At 38.2% G+C, this 17,284-nt stretch overlaps 1 protein-coding gene across 9 annotated transcripts in view; it reads left to right on the plus strand.

The window, feature by feature from the left end:
• The window catches only part of EXOC6 (exocyst complex component 6), a 113,796-nt gene that overhangs the window by 54,482 nt on the left and 42,030 nt on the right, over nt 1–17,284 (plus strand). For 5 of the 9 annotated variants that reach the window (XM_087702605.1, XM_087702604.1, XM_087702611.1 and 2 more), the window contains exons 16-19: nt 1,282–1,393; nt 2,064–2,198; nt 6,591–6,770; nt 13,697–13,726. In XM_087702605.1, the coding sequence (XP_087558731.1) occupies nt 1,282–1,393; nt 2,064–2,198; nt 6,591–6,770; nt 13,697–13,726 (457 nt within the window). The remainder of the gene's footprint in view (nt 1–1,281; nt 1,394–2,063; nt 2,199–6,590; nt 6,771–13,696; nt 13,727–17,284) is intronic. The other 4 variants (XM_087702608.1, XM_087702606.1, XM_087702612.1 and 1 more) reach the window with 1 other exon arrangement.

A 17,284-nucleotide genomic window follows, 5' to 3' on the forward strand; every position in this document is an offset into this window, starting at 1 on the left:
ATCACAGGGAGCATTGCCCCACAGATTCATCATAAGAGCCGAGGTGGCGCAGTGGTTAGGGCGCAGTACTGCAGGCCACTTCAGCTGACTGCTATCTGCAGTTCAGCGGTTCTAATCTCACCGGCTCAAGGTTGACTCAGCCTTCCATCCTTCCGAGGTGGGTGAAATGAGGACCCAGACTGTGGGGGGCGATATGCTGACTCTGTAAACCGCTTAGAGTGGGCTGAAAGCCCTATGAAGCGGTATATAAGTCTAACTGCTGTCATCTTTCCACTGAAGCTGTGGAGCAAGCTTCCTTTTCTAGACCAGAGAACCCCAATGCCAAGGACTCGCAGACAATCAACATTCCATGGGGAGAGTTTTTTCACAGACCAGAGTGGGTGTGGTTTCACATGCTGTCTACGTCTCGTGGATGGAGCGTCGCTTGTTTGCGTCCCCCAATTTCTGGCATGCTACGGACCGGTGCTGGTCCATGGACTGGGAGTTGGGGACTCCTGTCAGTGGCATGACTATTTTGCCAACAATAGTTGACTTTTCCTTCTTCCTTATTATGAAATTGTATTGTATTGTATTGTATTTAATGCATTTATAGGCCGCCCAATCCCGGAGGACTCCGGGCGGCCTATAAATGCTAAGACATGGAGCAAAGATGGGCGATTTCATTTTTCATTTTTGCTCCCACTCTGTGGGGAATGCTGGCAGTACATAATGGGAAAGAGCCGAGGTGGCGCAGTGGTTAGGGTGCAGTACTGCAGGCTACTTCAGCTGACTGCTAGTTCTGCAGCTCGGCGGTTCTAATCTCACCGGCTCAGGGTTGACTCAGCCTTCCATCCTTCCGAGGTGGGTAAAATGAGGACCCAGATTATGGGGGCAATATGCCGACTCTGTAAACGGCTTAGAGAGGGCTGAAAGCCCTATGAAGCGGTATATAAGTCTAACTGCTATTGCTAAAGAGAGTGACAGTTGGTGAGTGGTGTGCAGAATCCCCAAAATGAAGAATGCAAAGTCAACAGTCACATGGAAAAGGTTTAAATTTCTGCCAAATGGTGCACTGGTGGCCAAACGCATCTATCTAGGGTGGGATATGGCGCTAGAGACTAGAAGGATATCCGTTAAATGGAAAGCTGTTCCAAGCACTCCCAGAAAAATCAGCGTGCCAAGAGCTATATTGACAGCGGATCGCAATCAATAACGGGAAAGAAACACAACTGCATGTTTATTTAGTAATTTTATATGCAGTGTTTATTTTGTTTTCAGAGTATCTCATTTTTTTTCCTGCAGTTCAACAGAGATAGATGACATGCTCAGAAAATCTACAAATTTATTGCTGACCAGAACTTTAAGCAGTTGTTTGCAAAACCTCATTAAAAAGCCTCACATAGGTTTGACAGAGGTAAGTGCTGAGACATATATTGATATTCTAATATTCAATACATTGTCAGGGGCTTTTCAAATATTTTTCGGTCATTTGGGGATTTCCAAACTTTCTCCTTGGGAAACATGCAATTTCCCCAGAACTTTTTAAAATAAATCAGGAATTGTGGATACGTTTTTTTTAAAAAAAAAAAAATACATCCTGGTGTTTGATCCTGTGGTTCCCCTGGGGAGGGGATTTTCAGGTAATTTGAGCTCATATGTTAAATCTGTAGTGCTTGACAGACTCCTAAAGTTGGTAGATTCCAGTCCAAATAAATGGTGAAAAAAATGGCATAGGAAAATATGTTTTATCCAGCACATAGATATTCTGTAGGGAACAACTTAAGGTTTTCTTAGTGGATAATCTAAGTGTAAAAAAGATTTTCCTGAAGCTAGAAAAATTACACATAATGTTCACAGTGGAGGTTTTTTTCCCACACATTGGTATTCCACATTAATCTGCCTTTAAAATAGACATTTTTTTTAAAATAATCAATCCATGACATGCTATATGTTAGATTTTGTACTATGTGGTTTAGGAGGGGGCTCTGTAATTTAACAGTGGCTTAAATATAATCTGAAACTTTTAAAAAGCGCTTTATTACAATTTGTTCTTGTATCTCTCTTTTCACTTTTTCTTTTTTAAGCTGGTGCAAATTATCATAAATACAACGCATTTGGAACAGGCTTGTAAATATCTTGAAGACTTTATAACTAACATTACAAATATTTCCCAAGAAACTCTCCACACAGCAAGACTGTATGGTCTTTCAACGTTTAAGGTATGGGAGATGTGATCAGTTTCCAAGTCTAAATAGCCAAATTCCTAATTTCTAGATATATTGCTTTAGTTTCATGTTTTATGTGCAATATATATATATATATATATATATATATATATATATATGTGTGTGTGTGTGTGTGTGTGTGTGTGTGTGTGTGTGTGTGTGTGTGTGTGTGTGTGTGTGTGTGTGTGTGTTGTATTTTTGCTGATAAATAAATGGATAAATAAAGCACAAATACAACACAAATAACAAAGTAACAAAGTAAAAATATTGGGTTATCTGCAGTTCAGCGGTTCAAATCTCACCGGCTCAAGGTTGACTCAGCCTTCCATCCTTCCGAGGTGGGTGAAATGAGGACCCGGATTGTTGTTGGGGGCGATATGCTGACTCTGTAAACCGCTGAGAGAGGGCTGAAAGCCCTATGAAGCGGTATATAAGTCTTAACTGCTATTGCTATTGCTATTTTTTGCCTGAAACTGGAAGGATATCAAACGCCATCAAAAACAACATCTGCCTATCCCAGGTCCTTGGGAAGGACTTAATATTGGACCTGGGTACTTGAGAGACCGCCTGCTGCCAATTACCTCCAATAGACCGATTAGATCCCACAGATTAGGCCTCCTCCGAATTCCATCCGCTGGCCAATGCCGACTGGCGACTACCCGGAGGAGAGCCTTCTCTGTGGCTGCTCCGACCCTCTGGAACGAGCTCCCCGTGGAGATTCGAACCCTCACCACCCTCCAGGCCTTCCGCAAAGCCCTTAAAACCTGGCTGTTCCGACAGGTCTGGGGCTAAAGAGCTGTTGCCCCCGTCTCGAATGGTATGACTGTTGTGAGTTTTAAATTATATATTGTTATGCTTGCTGTTTTTTTAAAAATTTCTGTCTGTATCCCCCTTCCCCGGTTCGAGTTGTGAGCCGCCCTGAGTCCCCTTCGGGGGAAAAGGGCGGCATATAAATATAATAAACTGAAACTGAAACTGAAACTTTTGCCCCCCCCCCTCGAATGGTATGGTGGTTGTGTGCTTTTAAATTGTGTATTGTTTTGTTTGTCTTTTTATTCCTTATCTGTACCCCCTTCCCTGACTTGGATTGTGAGCCGCCCTGAGTCCCCTCCGGGGAAAAGGGCGGCATATAAGTGCAATAAATTCCAATTCCAATTAATAGAAGGATAAAAATGCCAAAATTCAACCTAAAATTCTGGCTGGCTGTGTGATCAACCATAAAAAATAAAAAAGGGATTCATGTGTCCACTGTAGAGACTATAAAATCAGGTTTATAAGATTTCAAACAGCTAAGTTTAACCGAACTGACTTAGAAGTAAGACCCTCTCTGTTCAGTGAAATTATTCCAACTCATGCGTATAAAACAGCAAATAAGTTTCTGTAGGAGGTTTATGCAAGGAATGTGTTTGTATCCAGGTGTGCATATCTTTTTTATCAATTCATAAATTTACTCGTGGCCTTATCCTAGAATGATCATTTTGAAACTGCCCATTTCAAATGTAGTTTGTCGTACGGTTGTTTTGAGAGGATTCAGACTTTGTATTCTTTGGCCTCATGGAACCAGCTGCACGATCTGTTAAATCCTACCCCAACAAAGGTATTATTTTAATACTTTAGATAATGACCTGTGTTTACTTTAGATAACGATCTGTGGAATAACAGTGCAAATAAGGGGGTCTATGTTTCTCATTTCTGAACCTATTCGTACAAATTCGGAATGTTTTCTTTCGCTGACTTTTTTTTTTTAAAGTGCACAAAATCAGGCATCGGTTAATTCCCTAACAATTACATCTTAAGTTTCAAGTAATTGCCTTACTGTGTATATACCCAAACAGGGCAGGATTTTACAGACCAACAATTGAAAAGGGGATTATTCCCACTGAGAGTAATTCTGTCTTCAGCACTTTTATTTTGTAACTAAATCTAAAATGATACCTATCAAATTCCGGCATTAGTCTCTGTCGTCAAGGTTAAAGGAAGATGGGAAGGATAAAGAAATGCTCAAGGGATTAGCCTCTTGTATTTTCTGCGTGGAGAACATTTAGTTACCATTACCGTGTGAAACGTTATAAATAGGGCCAATGGGAATTGTTAACACAGCGAAGTTCATAACAGCTCGTCAGGTATTCTCTGTTAAATCCCTCTTCTTCATGGTGCTCAGCTGTTTTGCCTTCAGTTTATTAATTAATTAATTAATTAATTAAATTTATAGGCCGCCCAATCCCGAAGGACTCCGGGCGGCTTACAAAGAGAAAGAAAAAAGAGAAAAGAAAAATTAAAAAAAATTAAAATTCACAACACACATTCGTTCTAGTCGGGGCTGGACCCTACATAATAAGGTCAACAGCCTCAGGCCTGCTGGAACAGCCAGGTTTTAACGGCTTTCCTGAAGGCCATGAGAGTGGGTAGGGTCCGGATCTCTGGGGGTAGCTGATTCCACAGGGTCGGAGCAGCCACAGAGAAGGCTCTCCTCCGGGAGCCCGCCAGCCGACACTGACTGGCTGACGGTATCCGAAGGAGGCCCAATCTGTGGGATCTTACTGGCCGTTGAGTGGTGTTTGGCAGTAGGCGGTCTCGCAGATAGGCTGGCCCTAAGCCATGTAGGGCTTTAAAGGTAATAACCAACACCTTGAATTGTGTCCGGAGACCAATTGGTAGCCAGTGCAGCTCGCGGAGGATAGATTCAGTTCAGCGGTTCTAATCTCACCGGCTCAAGGTTGACTCAGCCTTCCATCCTTCCGAGGTGGGTGAAATGAGGACCTGGATTGTTGTTGGGGGCGATATGCTGACTCTGTAAACCGCTTAGAGAGGGCTGAAAGCCCTATGAAGCGGTGTAGAAGTCTAACTGCTATTGCTATTGCTAACTATATGACGAGCAATAAATCATATGAGAAAAAACCTAATTCATTTAAGCTGCATTGTAACTTCTTCAACTTCCCTATCAGAGCCTTTTTAATTATATGAGCGAAATCAATATTCTTCAGGTGTGCTGGGCAATTGGCATTTCCCTCCTCTTGGTGGAATAGTCCTGTTGTAAACAAAACTTCACTTTATGAAATATCATAGAACTTTGCTTTGAATATTAACATCGGCTGACCATTAATTTTATTGATTTTTAAGAAAACCTTTTACAGTGTCCACCAAGAATCTCTCTGGCAGATCCTATGTTTGTACAATGTACCGATGGTCTTTATTATTATCTTTAATAGGACTTATACCTATGATTAAACTGCTGTATTAAGACCAAAAATGGCCATACGGACATCTTTGAAATTACTACCACAGTTAGACGAGGCTGTATTCTATCATCGCTCCTCTTCCTCCTGGTCCTTGATGGTCTTAGATCAGGAGTGTCAAACTCAACTTCGCTGAGGGCCGCATCGGGGCTGTGGTTGACTGTGGGGATGGGGGTGGCCAGGCCTGACTGGGTGGGTGTGGCCAATTGGGTGAGCATGGCCAGCTTGATGCCCTGACTGAACGTGGCTGACTTGGTGGGCATTGCCAGATTGACGGCACTCCCCAAATTGCTGGCATGTTTCCTTTTCGCACTGGGTAGACTGGGCCAAAGCGAAGCAAGCCGGCCCCTTACATTTTCCAGGATGGGCTCTGCAGGCCAGATCTGACCACATCACGGGCCGCGTGTAGGCTGGAGGCCTTGTGTTTGACACCCCTTTCTTAGGAGTAGCACTGGCTGTCTATTGGTCTTCGGATACGCTTCAAGGCGCTAGTCGTCACTTATAAAGCCCTTCATGGTATTGGACCTGGGTACTTGAGAGACCGCCTGCTGCCAATTGCCTCCAATAGACCGATCAGATCCCACAGATTAGGCCTCCTCCGAATTCCATCCTCTGGCCAATGCCGACTGGCGACTACCCGGAGGAGAGCCTTCTCTGTGGCTGCTCCGACCCTCTGGAACGAGCTCCCCGTGGAGATTCGAACCCTCACCACCCTCCAGGCCTTCCGCAAAGCCCTTAAAACCTGGCTGTTCCGACAGGCCTGGGGCTAAAGAGCTTTTGCCCCCCTCCTCGAATGGTATGGTTGTTGTGTGTTTTAAATTGTGTATTGTTATGTTTGTCTTTTTATCACCTGTCTGTACCCCATTCCCTGACCGAATTGTGAGCCGCCCTGAGTCCCGCTCGGGGAAAAGGGCGGCATATAAATGAAATAAATCCAAATCCCAATCTAACCCGGAAGGCATTCATTATTCTGAAGAATAGCAATAGCAATAGCAGTTAGACTTATATACCGCTTCATAGGGCTTTCAGCCCTCTCTAAGCGGTTTATTTTTCTTGGCCCACAACTGCTGGGTTTACAGAATTTATTTCAAGCAGTTATCCTTAAGTTAGTAATGCTATATTGACATTTTTAATATTATTTTCTTTTCAGGATGCACGACATGCTGCCGAAGGGGAGATTTATACAAAACTTAACCAGAAAATTGATGAATTTATCCAGCTTGCTGACTACGATTGGACAATGATTGAGCCTGACGGGAGAGCTAGTGGCTATTTAATGGATTTAATTAATTTCTTAAGAAGCACTTTTCAGGTTTTTACTCATTTGCCTGTAAGTATAGAAAATCAAATCTATAGCAGTTCACTTTTTAATTTTCTACGTTATCTAAGGACATACCGGGTAGATGGGAGGAGAAAATCCCCATCCCTGGAATGCAGAAATGCAGCACTTACATAGGAAAAATGTAGATTAGGTTTATTCTTCCCTCCCTCCTTTTGTTTGGCTGTGAAAAAGCAGTTTGAAAGCATTGGCTCCTGTTTTAGTTCAACTCCAGTTAGCAAGGCAATCCTAAGGAGGTGGGGGTTAGGTCAACAAACCACCTTTATAAATAATGGCTACATATGGTAATCATATTTAAGATTAACCAGCGATTATCTGGATGATTTAGTAAACTTTGATAAATCCCAAGGGGAAATAAAAATGTCTTGTAGTCTTGGATTTTCAATAAAACCAAAAGAAGGAAGAAGTTCTTTTTTAAAAAAACAATTTAAACCAAGGGTTTAGTGTTGTTTCTAAGCAAGTCTGTGATCAGCTTTGGGACAGTAGGATAGGATACAAACTGGAAGAGCCGAGGTGGCGCAGTGGTTAGGGTGCAGTACTGCAGGCCACTTCAGCTGACTGTTATCTGCAGTTCAGCGGTTCTAATCTCACCGGCTCAAGGTTGACTCAGCCTTCCATCCTTCTGAGGTGGGTGAAATGAGGACCCAGACTGTGGGGGCGATATGCTGACTCTGTAAAAACTGCTTAGAGAGGGCTGAAAGCCCTATGAAGCGGTATGTAAGTCTAACTGCTATTGCTATTGCTATTATAGTGCAGTACTGCAGGCCACTTCAGCCGACTGTTATCTGCAGTTCGGCGGTTCAAATCTCACTGGCTCAAGGTTGACTCAGCCTTCCATCCTTCCGAGGTGGGTGAAATGAGGACCCAGACTGTGGGGGCCGATATGCTGACTCTGTAAAAACTGCTTAGAGAGGGCTGAAAGCCCTATGAAGCGGTATATAAGTCTAACTGCTATTGCTATTGCTAAATCTTAAGAGTAATAATGTCAATCAGAAAAACAGCTATGCTCAATAAATCAAGGATATCCCTATCCCGTTCAATGTCTTCCCTTTTCCATTTTTAGTGAGCACTTTGGACAATTACCGTAGATAATTTTACACTGTGGACTTGCTAACTTACACCTTTTAGACAGTCATGCACATTATTTGGGAACAGTAATCACTTATTGCAGGAAATCAATAAATATTCAAATAAGTAAAATGAGCATTTGGCTTTAAGCATTTTTTTTTTTAAAAAAAGAAAACTTGTTGCAGTTATAGGCTCAAATTAGTCTGGGGATTTGTGTGGGGATCTGGATAGTGACTTGAAGGCCCACATTAAGTCTAGCCGTAATAGTGTCATTAGTATTGAGTTATCAGGATTCACCCTCCAGTTTTAAAATAATGAATGCTGCTCATCAATAACTTAGAATTAGTTAATGGCATTCTATGCTTCCTTTAGCAATAGGAAGAGGTGGAGGTCTTTTGAGTTCTCTACCCATTTTCTGCTTCTTATGAATGGTTGAATGTTTCCAACTGCTCCTATCAAATGGGACCAGTTTTTGGACCATTAAAAGCAACATAACCCATGTGCTATGTTTTAATCTATATACTATGAGGACTGGGAGGGGTAAAATAAGATTTCTGAACCATTTTTATATAGCTGTAAACTTCAAAAGGTGTTTTTAAAAAATAGACACTATTGAACTTGATTAAATATATATATATATATATATATATATATATATAGGAGGAAGATCACTACTTCCATTCTCTGTCCTTCGGCTCGTCACAAGAGACCATCCAGACAGAAACCCAATATTTTTTTACTGTTGCCTTTTTGTTACATTTGTTATTTTTGTGCTGATAAATAAATAAATATTTACTAGTCTCCCTTTATTTATTTATCAGCACAAATATAACATATATATATATACACACACACACACACACACACACATACACATATACACTTTTATTTAACATTACCTGGTTTACTATAGGGGAATGTATATTAAAACCACATTTACAGGTATGGTGTAAATTGGTCCTTGTCGGTCAATGCTTTAGATTTTGTGCATTTTTTGATACTTTTTCCCTCACAAGCTTTTATTTCACATTTATTCGGAAATTCAAGTTATGATGTGATTGTTTCGTTAGTGTTATTGGATCAGATATATTGTGCTTCAGTTAAATGAAATTATCAATGTGATGTCTTGGTTGTTAGTCTGGACCCTTGTCGTTTCGTCTCCTACAATTGTTTTCATATCTTATGTGAAAATACCCTATGAATCAATCAATATTGTTCTGGAATTTTGAGTTAGGAAAATCCTTGCTATGATAGATAGATAGATAGATAGATAGATAGATAGATAGATAGATAGATAGATAGATAGATAGATAGATAGATAGATAGATAGATATTGCCACGATTTCCCCTTCAGCCACTTTGGGGGAGAGAGATAAAGAACTAATGTTTAAACAGTTTAGTTCACAGAACACCTTTATATGAAGATTTCTACGGCTAACACACTACTCTTTTCAAGATCTGAACTGATGCATATTCAACCAGGGCTATCCTGCAATTTTTCTGTAGAATCTGTGGCATGAAAGGTCATGTCAACGTGTTGTGAAGACGGCAGAAATAGGGCAGATCAGGGCAGCTATCCAGAAAATGAAGTTAAACGCTTCTATCTGAGAATGCATTTGGAAATTTTATCCAGATCTTTACACAGAGACGATGAAGGTGCAGATCTCATTTTATGTCATGTATGGAGATATGTTTATATCCCTAGTCTGAGAAAATAAACTAGTTCAGAAGAAAAACAATTTCATTCCAAATATTTCCTTGTTATTAATTACCTTTATGCAGGAAGTTATTAAATAAATATATGATGAAAACGTGCAGTACGCTCAGAATATAAAACATGTTCCCATGCTTGAAAATGCAGGGGTAAAAATGATTTATTGTACGAAAAACAAGGTTAGAATTGATGTGAAGACACTTCTTTCTGGATAAGTTGAGAAACATTTATTCTGACTAAATTTCTTCATATTCTTTGTAGTTGGAGTAGGAGAACCTACTCCAAGAAGAGCCGAGGTGGCGCAGTGGTTAGGGTGCAGTACTGCAGGCCACTTCAGCTGAACTGTGATCTGCAGTTCAGCGGTTCAAATCTCACCGGCTCAAGGTTGACTCAGCCTTCCATCCTTCCGAGGTGGGTGAAATGAGGACCCAGACTGTGGGGGCAAGTTGCTGACTCAATTTGCTTAAAAAATTTTGTAAACCGCTTAGAGAGGGCTGAAAGCCCTATGAAGCGGTATAGAAGTCAAATAAATAAATAGATAGATAGATAGATAGATAGATAGATAGATAGATAGATGATAGATAGATAGATAGATAGATAGATAGATAGATGATAGATAGATAGATAGATAGATAGATAGATAGATAGATAGATAGATGATAGATAGATAGATAGATAGATGATAGATAGATAGATGATAGATAGATAGATGATAGATAGATAGATAGATAGATAGATAGATAGATGATAGATAGATAGATAAATAAATAAACCTATTCCATTTTCTGCTGAGAACATCCCAAGTAGTTGTGAATGAGGCTGAAAGCCCTATTAAGCGGTATAGAAGTCAAATAAATAAATAATAAATAAATAAATAAATAAACAAACCTATTCCATTTTCTGCTGAGAACATCCCAAGTAGTTGTGAATGAGGCTGAAAGCCCTATTAAGCGGTATAGAAGTCAAATAAATAATAAATAAATAAATAAACAAACCTATTCCATTTTCTGCTGAGAACATCCCAAGTAGTTGTGAATGAAAAAAAAGTTTAATCTTCCAGAGAAGGAATGGATATGTGCATAAAAATTACTTGTCCATCTTGGGCTATATTTTATTCCAGGATGGTTAACAAATCTACAGATTCCTCTATATATTCCCCAGCGTATTCTGCCTAAAAATATTTAAACTGGGAAGAGAGAGGTGTTTTCTACATGCAATATACATGTTCAAGGGTTCAGTTAAGGCCTCTCGCTAAAGCCCTAACTTTAGTACGTGAGAATATACAAGAAGTCCCAACTGATTCAGAATAGGATCTCATGTTGATGATTTTCTGAGATCTCACAGAAATCATAAGGCTGAAGGATTGGCTTTCCTCATCAAGTAAATACTGGGCTTTCAAGGGAAACTTTCCATATTTAAATAAAATGCTTTCCTGCTTTATTCTCCCTGCAGCATCACCTCCCATAATAAGGAGGGTTTTTTTTAAACTTCTAAATGGAAATAAATATTTTGGTTGGGATAGGAGGACAAATAATAGCACACTTAAGGTAACACTTTGATTAACTTAAAAGTCAGTAAAAACTCGAGTTAAATTTAAAATATTGAAATATTTCTCATAGGCACTTAAGCAATTACGGAAATGCAGATCTTTCAGTGTATATCTCACAACTGGAACATCACCTGCTAAATCTGAAACAAAACCCTATATGCCCTCCCTTGGCTTATGATCATTATTTTTATTGATAAAAGTATACTTTTAGGATATTATTATACATCAGAACAGATCTTGAAAGGTGTAGATTTTATCAAGCAGTGGCTTTGCTATTGTGTGAGATTTCCGTGGCTCCTCATTTCTGCCGAAATCCTATTCCAGATAAATTTCCAAACTTCCTGAGATCAATCACAAATCAACCTAGCTTCACTTAGAGAAGCATTTTTATTAATGGTTTCCGTATGTAGAAAAATTATATCTGGATTTTTTTTTCTAGAAAGCATGGGTAATACCCATGATTAAGATAGTTGAAAATTATAACTTAAAACTATGCCAGTAAAATCAACAAACACTGTAAATAAAATCATGGAACTTGACTTCAACTAAAAATAAGGAATAATGGTTTATCAATTCCGAAGACAAGTAAGAAACTCTCTAGTAGTTAAGTAGCTGGGCATTTTTAGCTTTTTCAAACATAACATATTCAGCCATAATTTTGTTTTAACTTGTGCCTACTGACATCTTCAGAATATAATATGATTGATATAATGGTCATACTGAATTAAGGTTTCAGTTGGAATTCTCTTCTCTCCTTTCAATAGAAAAATTTTAAAACGTGAGGGAAAGTATAATTTTTCAATTTTTTTTCTTAAGAAATGAAATTTGAAATAGAAATGCAGTAAAGAAAGCAATCCAGATTATGTATGAATCTCTGATTTTTTTTTAATACATACCAAGGGCGTCAGATGCTAGGGTGAGGACAGATGTTTCTGGAGAAGGTTTACCTATGTGCTAGTTAAGAGTTGATAAAGCCATGGCACGACAAAACCACGCTCGACTAAAGCGCGCCCGATTAAACCGCGTCGCTGACGTCATCAACAGGGCGACAACAGCAAGCGCGGAGAAAGAAGGGCGCTTTAAATAGCGCTTTGAAAGCAAGCCGATTCAAGTTAAGGTAAGGGTTAGGTTTAGGGTTAGGTTTAGGGTTAGGGTTAGGTTTAGGGTTAGGTTAAGGGTTAGGATTAGGTTTAGCGTTAGGTTAAGGGTTAGGTTTAGGGTTAGGTTTAGGGTTAGGTTAAGGGTTAGGTTTAGGGTTAGGTTTAGGATTAGGTTTAGGGGGGTTAGGTTTAGAGGTTAATTTTAGGTTTAGCGTTTACAGCGTGCTTTTTTCTCCGCGCTGTTGTTGCGCTGTGATGACGTCAGCTACGCGGTTTCGTCGAGCGCCCTTTAGTCGAACGCGGTTTTGTGGTGGAACCGATAAATTAATGTACCAACTTGATGGCATTATCGTCATTATCAATGATAGATTTCACACAACTGATACTCTTGAAATATGTTGGACATTATGCCAATTCAGAGGAAAACGATGAGACTTGTAGTCCAACATGTTTGAAAGGCTCCAAATCCGAGAAGGATGACCTCAGGTTGACATTGTATACATGGCTGTTGTTGTATAATCATTCTTTGATTTTTATTTGCTTTGTTCTTCAAAATTTCTTTGCTTTTCCCTTTTCTGTTGTCGTCACTTGATAGAAAAACACTGACGTAAAATAAAGTCAAAAGACCATACTTGTAATGAAAGTAAGCAGCTTTCAAAACTTTGTTAATTACTGTAATGGCAGAATATATATATATATTTATGAAACGTTACTTCAGATTGTCACAAATCCCTTAAGTGTGTTTTAATAGCGAAAGCCCTTGAATAGAACCGATGATAACAAGGAAGGATTGTATCACAAGTAGATGTGAGCACACAGGAAGCTTAAAATAACTGGATGATTAATCCTTTGGTTGGTGGCATGTCGTGGAATTTTATTCTGGAGAATTTTGGAGCTTGAGGCTTTTAGAGATGGAGGGTTAGCGCTGGGCTGCTAAAAGAGAGGGATTTAAATCCCCCACCTATTATGTATGTGAGTATGCCATCTATAGCAATTCGGATCTATTCAGATTCTAAAGTTCTCATACTAATTGAATAGATGCTCAATTTTATTCAAGTGCACGCCAGATAAATCTTTCCATTCTTTTGGAAGAAACACAATTTTATGCAGAGTATTTTAATGTCCTGTGCTTTATATTATTCCTTAACATGTCTGAATATCAGTTTAGGGTAAACGATAACCTATTGAAATAAAATTAGATTAATTAGACGCGTACCTGTTAGGCTTTTACAGATTACAAGCGGGATTCGTTGACTTTTATCAAAACGAGGTTAAAAACCATTCATATTTCGAATCATATTTTTAACTTGTTGAGATGTTTAGGAAATAAAGCTTAGAAGTAGGTGTTAATTTATTTTCTCGAGGGTCCCATCACACGCTCACACCCCCCCCACACACACCTCTGTTACTCAAATGCAATTTAATGTTGACAAGTGTATTTTTAATTTACTTTCTGTTTTGATTGCCTTGCTGATTTCGTTCTCAGAATAACAACAATGACTATGCAGCCATGTCGGTAAGTAGATTGCAAGCTTGAGAAAAGCATGCCCTTGGAAAAACTTAACTATGGACTGCCTGCAGGCTTATTGCTTTAGTATTGAGTGACTTATTATAAAGCCCCCTATTTTGGTTTGATCTGACTGACTGCTAAATTGTTATAGCAGCATGCAGAATCCGAGTCGGAGACTCACCCTGGTCTTTTGGACAGAAGGCAGAAGGAACTTTTTAAAGTCTCATAGAAACATGATACAGCCTGTGTTGCATCTGAAATGAGACCCATTCAAAGGAAACTTTTAAGACCTCTTGGATTTTGAGGTCAGGTGTCAAAATGCAACGATGGGATGTGCATACGAAATCAGGTTAAAATGGCCAGATAGTGGCTGAGAATAATAGAGCTGGTGAAAGTTTTAGCCTCTTTTAAAAACATACTTTTTGAAGGGAGGAGAATGTCTGTACCCAAATGTATTTTCATAAAGATGATGGATTGCTTTAAAGGATCTGTGCCCCCATTATTTTCAGGTCATCGGCTTATTTTAAGTATTTTACTTTAGCCCAACACAATATTTGCATTTCGATGAACCCATTGCAACTTTTAAATAGGCAGAATCGTTTGTTATTAATGCATAATTGAATTCTGTCTGCCTAGGTTGCATTATCTAAATTACGTTTGTTTCAGTTGATAGTATTTTTGCATAATTTTCAACATCCACAGCGTAATTTAAAAAGGACAAGTTACTAAAAAGTTTTTTTAAAAAAATATGATTCAGATATGTAAAATAAAAGCAACCAAATTTAATGGCTGGGAGCTATGTAAAACGTTCTGCTGAATATTTTAAGAGTTGGAGAAAGAGTTAGGGAAAACTGTAATACCGCTTTCACATTTAGCTATCTTTAGTAAATGCTTAATAAATCTAATTTGATGCATTTAAAAATAAGCAAAAGTTAGCCACGAAATTAACCGTTTGAACCAAATGTTAGTGGTATCAATGGAGAGCAGAAAAACTGATCTATTTACCACTCTAGATTAAATAATCCCTTTCACTCTTCCATTGTGAAAACTGATGTATTCAAGACAAGAACTGGCCAATAATTATGAGGCAACATGTAATGAGATTAACTGCAGATATACCGGAATATATAGTCATAAAGGAATGGATAATGTGAAACAGAGAGTGCTAGCTGACAGATCCTTTTATATACTCATATTCCTAAATTAGCTGCTTTCAGATGCTTTGGAATTTATTCCATTCTGCTTGTTTTGAAGAGTTTTTGACCAGTACATTTAGAAGGCGCAACTAGAGGAAGTTTGCACAATAATAAGTGAATTTTGACCATGCAGCAAAATGACTGCTTTTCCAGTTTTTTTATCGTTCTAACAAATATATTCGATTTCAGGAACTAATTTACATTGCAGTTTTAACATGGGCACTTCCAAATTTTGCACTTATGTGCTCTTATAAGCAGCTTGAATTTCAGACAGAGCTGCTTATATTTGCCTTTTAAATTTGAGAAATGGCATATCCCAGCGTTAAATTGAAATCTTGCTTGCATTATACTTGTAAAATTGGAAATATCAAAGAAGTTATTACCTGAAACAGTTAGTTCTTTTGTTTTATTTCTAGCTTTATCAGTTTCTGCATTTTATTCTATAGCTCTTAGTTTTTTGACATGCCCCTTATATAGATAATGAAACTAAAAGTATTTAGGTAAATTCTGTATTTACAGATGCTAAAGCTGTGATTCAACATTTCCCAGTTATTTTTATACTGTCCTATATAAATGGAAATCTGTACCAAGACTTATGGATTAATGATCTATTCCAAGAGAGAAAGATACTTATTAGCTCAATGCACATATATTTCCTTTAGGAATAAAGTTTCTTGCTTCCCATTAAACGAATTCAAAGTTGACACTTATTCAAAATAAGTGTCGATTGTTATGACAATTCACGGACCTGAGATTTTGCTCTGATAGCAAACATTTATGAGAATTATGCTTTAATTTACTAAAAGATGATTTCTAATTTGAATTTGAACTTTATGAAGAATATATTTAGGCGTTTTAAAAATTGTATAAGGTCACCCTAATTTTGTTAATTGAATATTTTGGATCCAATAGATATATCCAAATTAATTAATTTTTCATTATCTATCTATCATCTATCTATCTATCTATCTATCTATCTATATATCTATCTATCTATCTATCTATCTATAATTTTCAAATGTATTTGCCATCCATCTTGTAATACAGGAAACTTAGCCTTTTAACTAATTTTTAACACTGAATTTTAATCATCCTTGTCTCTTTTTAAATTTTATATGTTGTTTTTGTGTTTTAATATTTTATATGTCCCTGCATGAGAGAGATGGGTGGTTTCAAAATTTGATAGATAAATAAATACTACTATAATTGTTAGTTAGTTAAAAAGAAAAAGAAAGAGTTAGTTGCCCAATAAATTAGTTTTGGTGATTTTTTTTATCATACAAAGTACTTTTCACAACAGAGAATGTTCCAAATATACTTGTTTCTGGCTTTCCCTTCATACATATCCATGCTGTCTATTATGGCCAAGCAATTTGCAGAATATTCAATTATATAAAACTAAAGCACAGAATTGACCAAGGCTGTCTTCACATCCTTCTTAAGCTTTTATTTATTAGTCTTGCTTTGCTGAATATTAATTTATTACAAATGTTTGAATCTTGTAGATATTTAAGCAAATACATTATAATTACTAAATAAATACTATCGTAATAATAAAAAATTACAACTCATCTCCATATTCATCTCAGTTTTGGTATATCTCCTGTTCTCACTTCAGTCCCCAAATGCATATTTAAAAAGCAGTTTGAAAAACAACTTCCTTGGAGTGAGGGTGTTGATCTTATGCCTGTTTGAAGGACATTCCACGGGAGGGATCTTCTCCAAGGAACACTTATCTGAAGGTCCCTTGTGAGTCATTATGTTTCATACAGGGCATGGACTATCGCCAAGCACTTCCTGCAGGCATCCTTTGGATCAAGTGGTCTTGAAGGTGACCAGGCCCCAAACCATTTGGAACTTTAAGCCTGATCGCCAACATAAACTGTCAAATAACCCAGATTCTGCAACAATGGTGTTATATGATGATGCCATTTTTTAAAAAATTAATATGTGGTCACTTCATTTTGCACTCATTGACTTATCCGTATGTTCAACCCAATTGATATATAATCTACCTCTGCTTTATATATTTATATGAAATATTGTTTCCAATGTATTATGTGGCTCGGTTGCCTTGCGTTGTGGCATGATGTCACGCTGGACACATGATCACAGAAATGTCAATGGCTCAATGGCTTAAGAGCCGAGGTGGCGCAGTGGTTAGTACTGCAGGCCACTTCAGCTGACTGTTATCTGCAGTTCAGCGGTTCAAATCTCACCGGCTCAAGGTTGACTCAGCCTTCCATCCTTCCGAGGTGGGTGAAATGAGGACTCAGACTGTGGGGGCGATAAGCTGACTCTGTAAACCGCTTAGAGAGGGTTGAAAGCCCTATGAAGCGGTATATAAGTCTAACTGCTATTGCTATTG

Source organism: Thamnophis sirtalis, unplaced genomic scaffold (assembly GCF_051295495.1).
Source record: "Thamnophis sirtalis isolate CommonGarterSnake01/CBP01778 unplaced genomic scaffold, rThaSir2_p1.2 scaffold_15, whole genome shotgun sequence".
NCBI classification, from domain to species: Eukaryota; Metazoa; Chordata; class Lepidosauria; order Squamata; family Natricidae; genus Thamnophis; species Thamnophis sirtalis.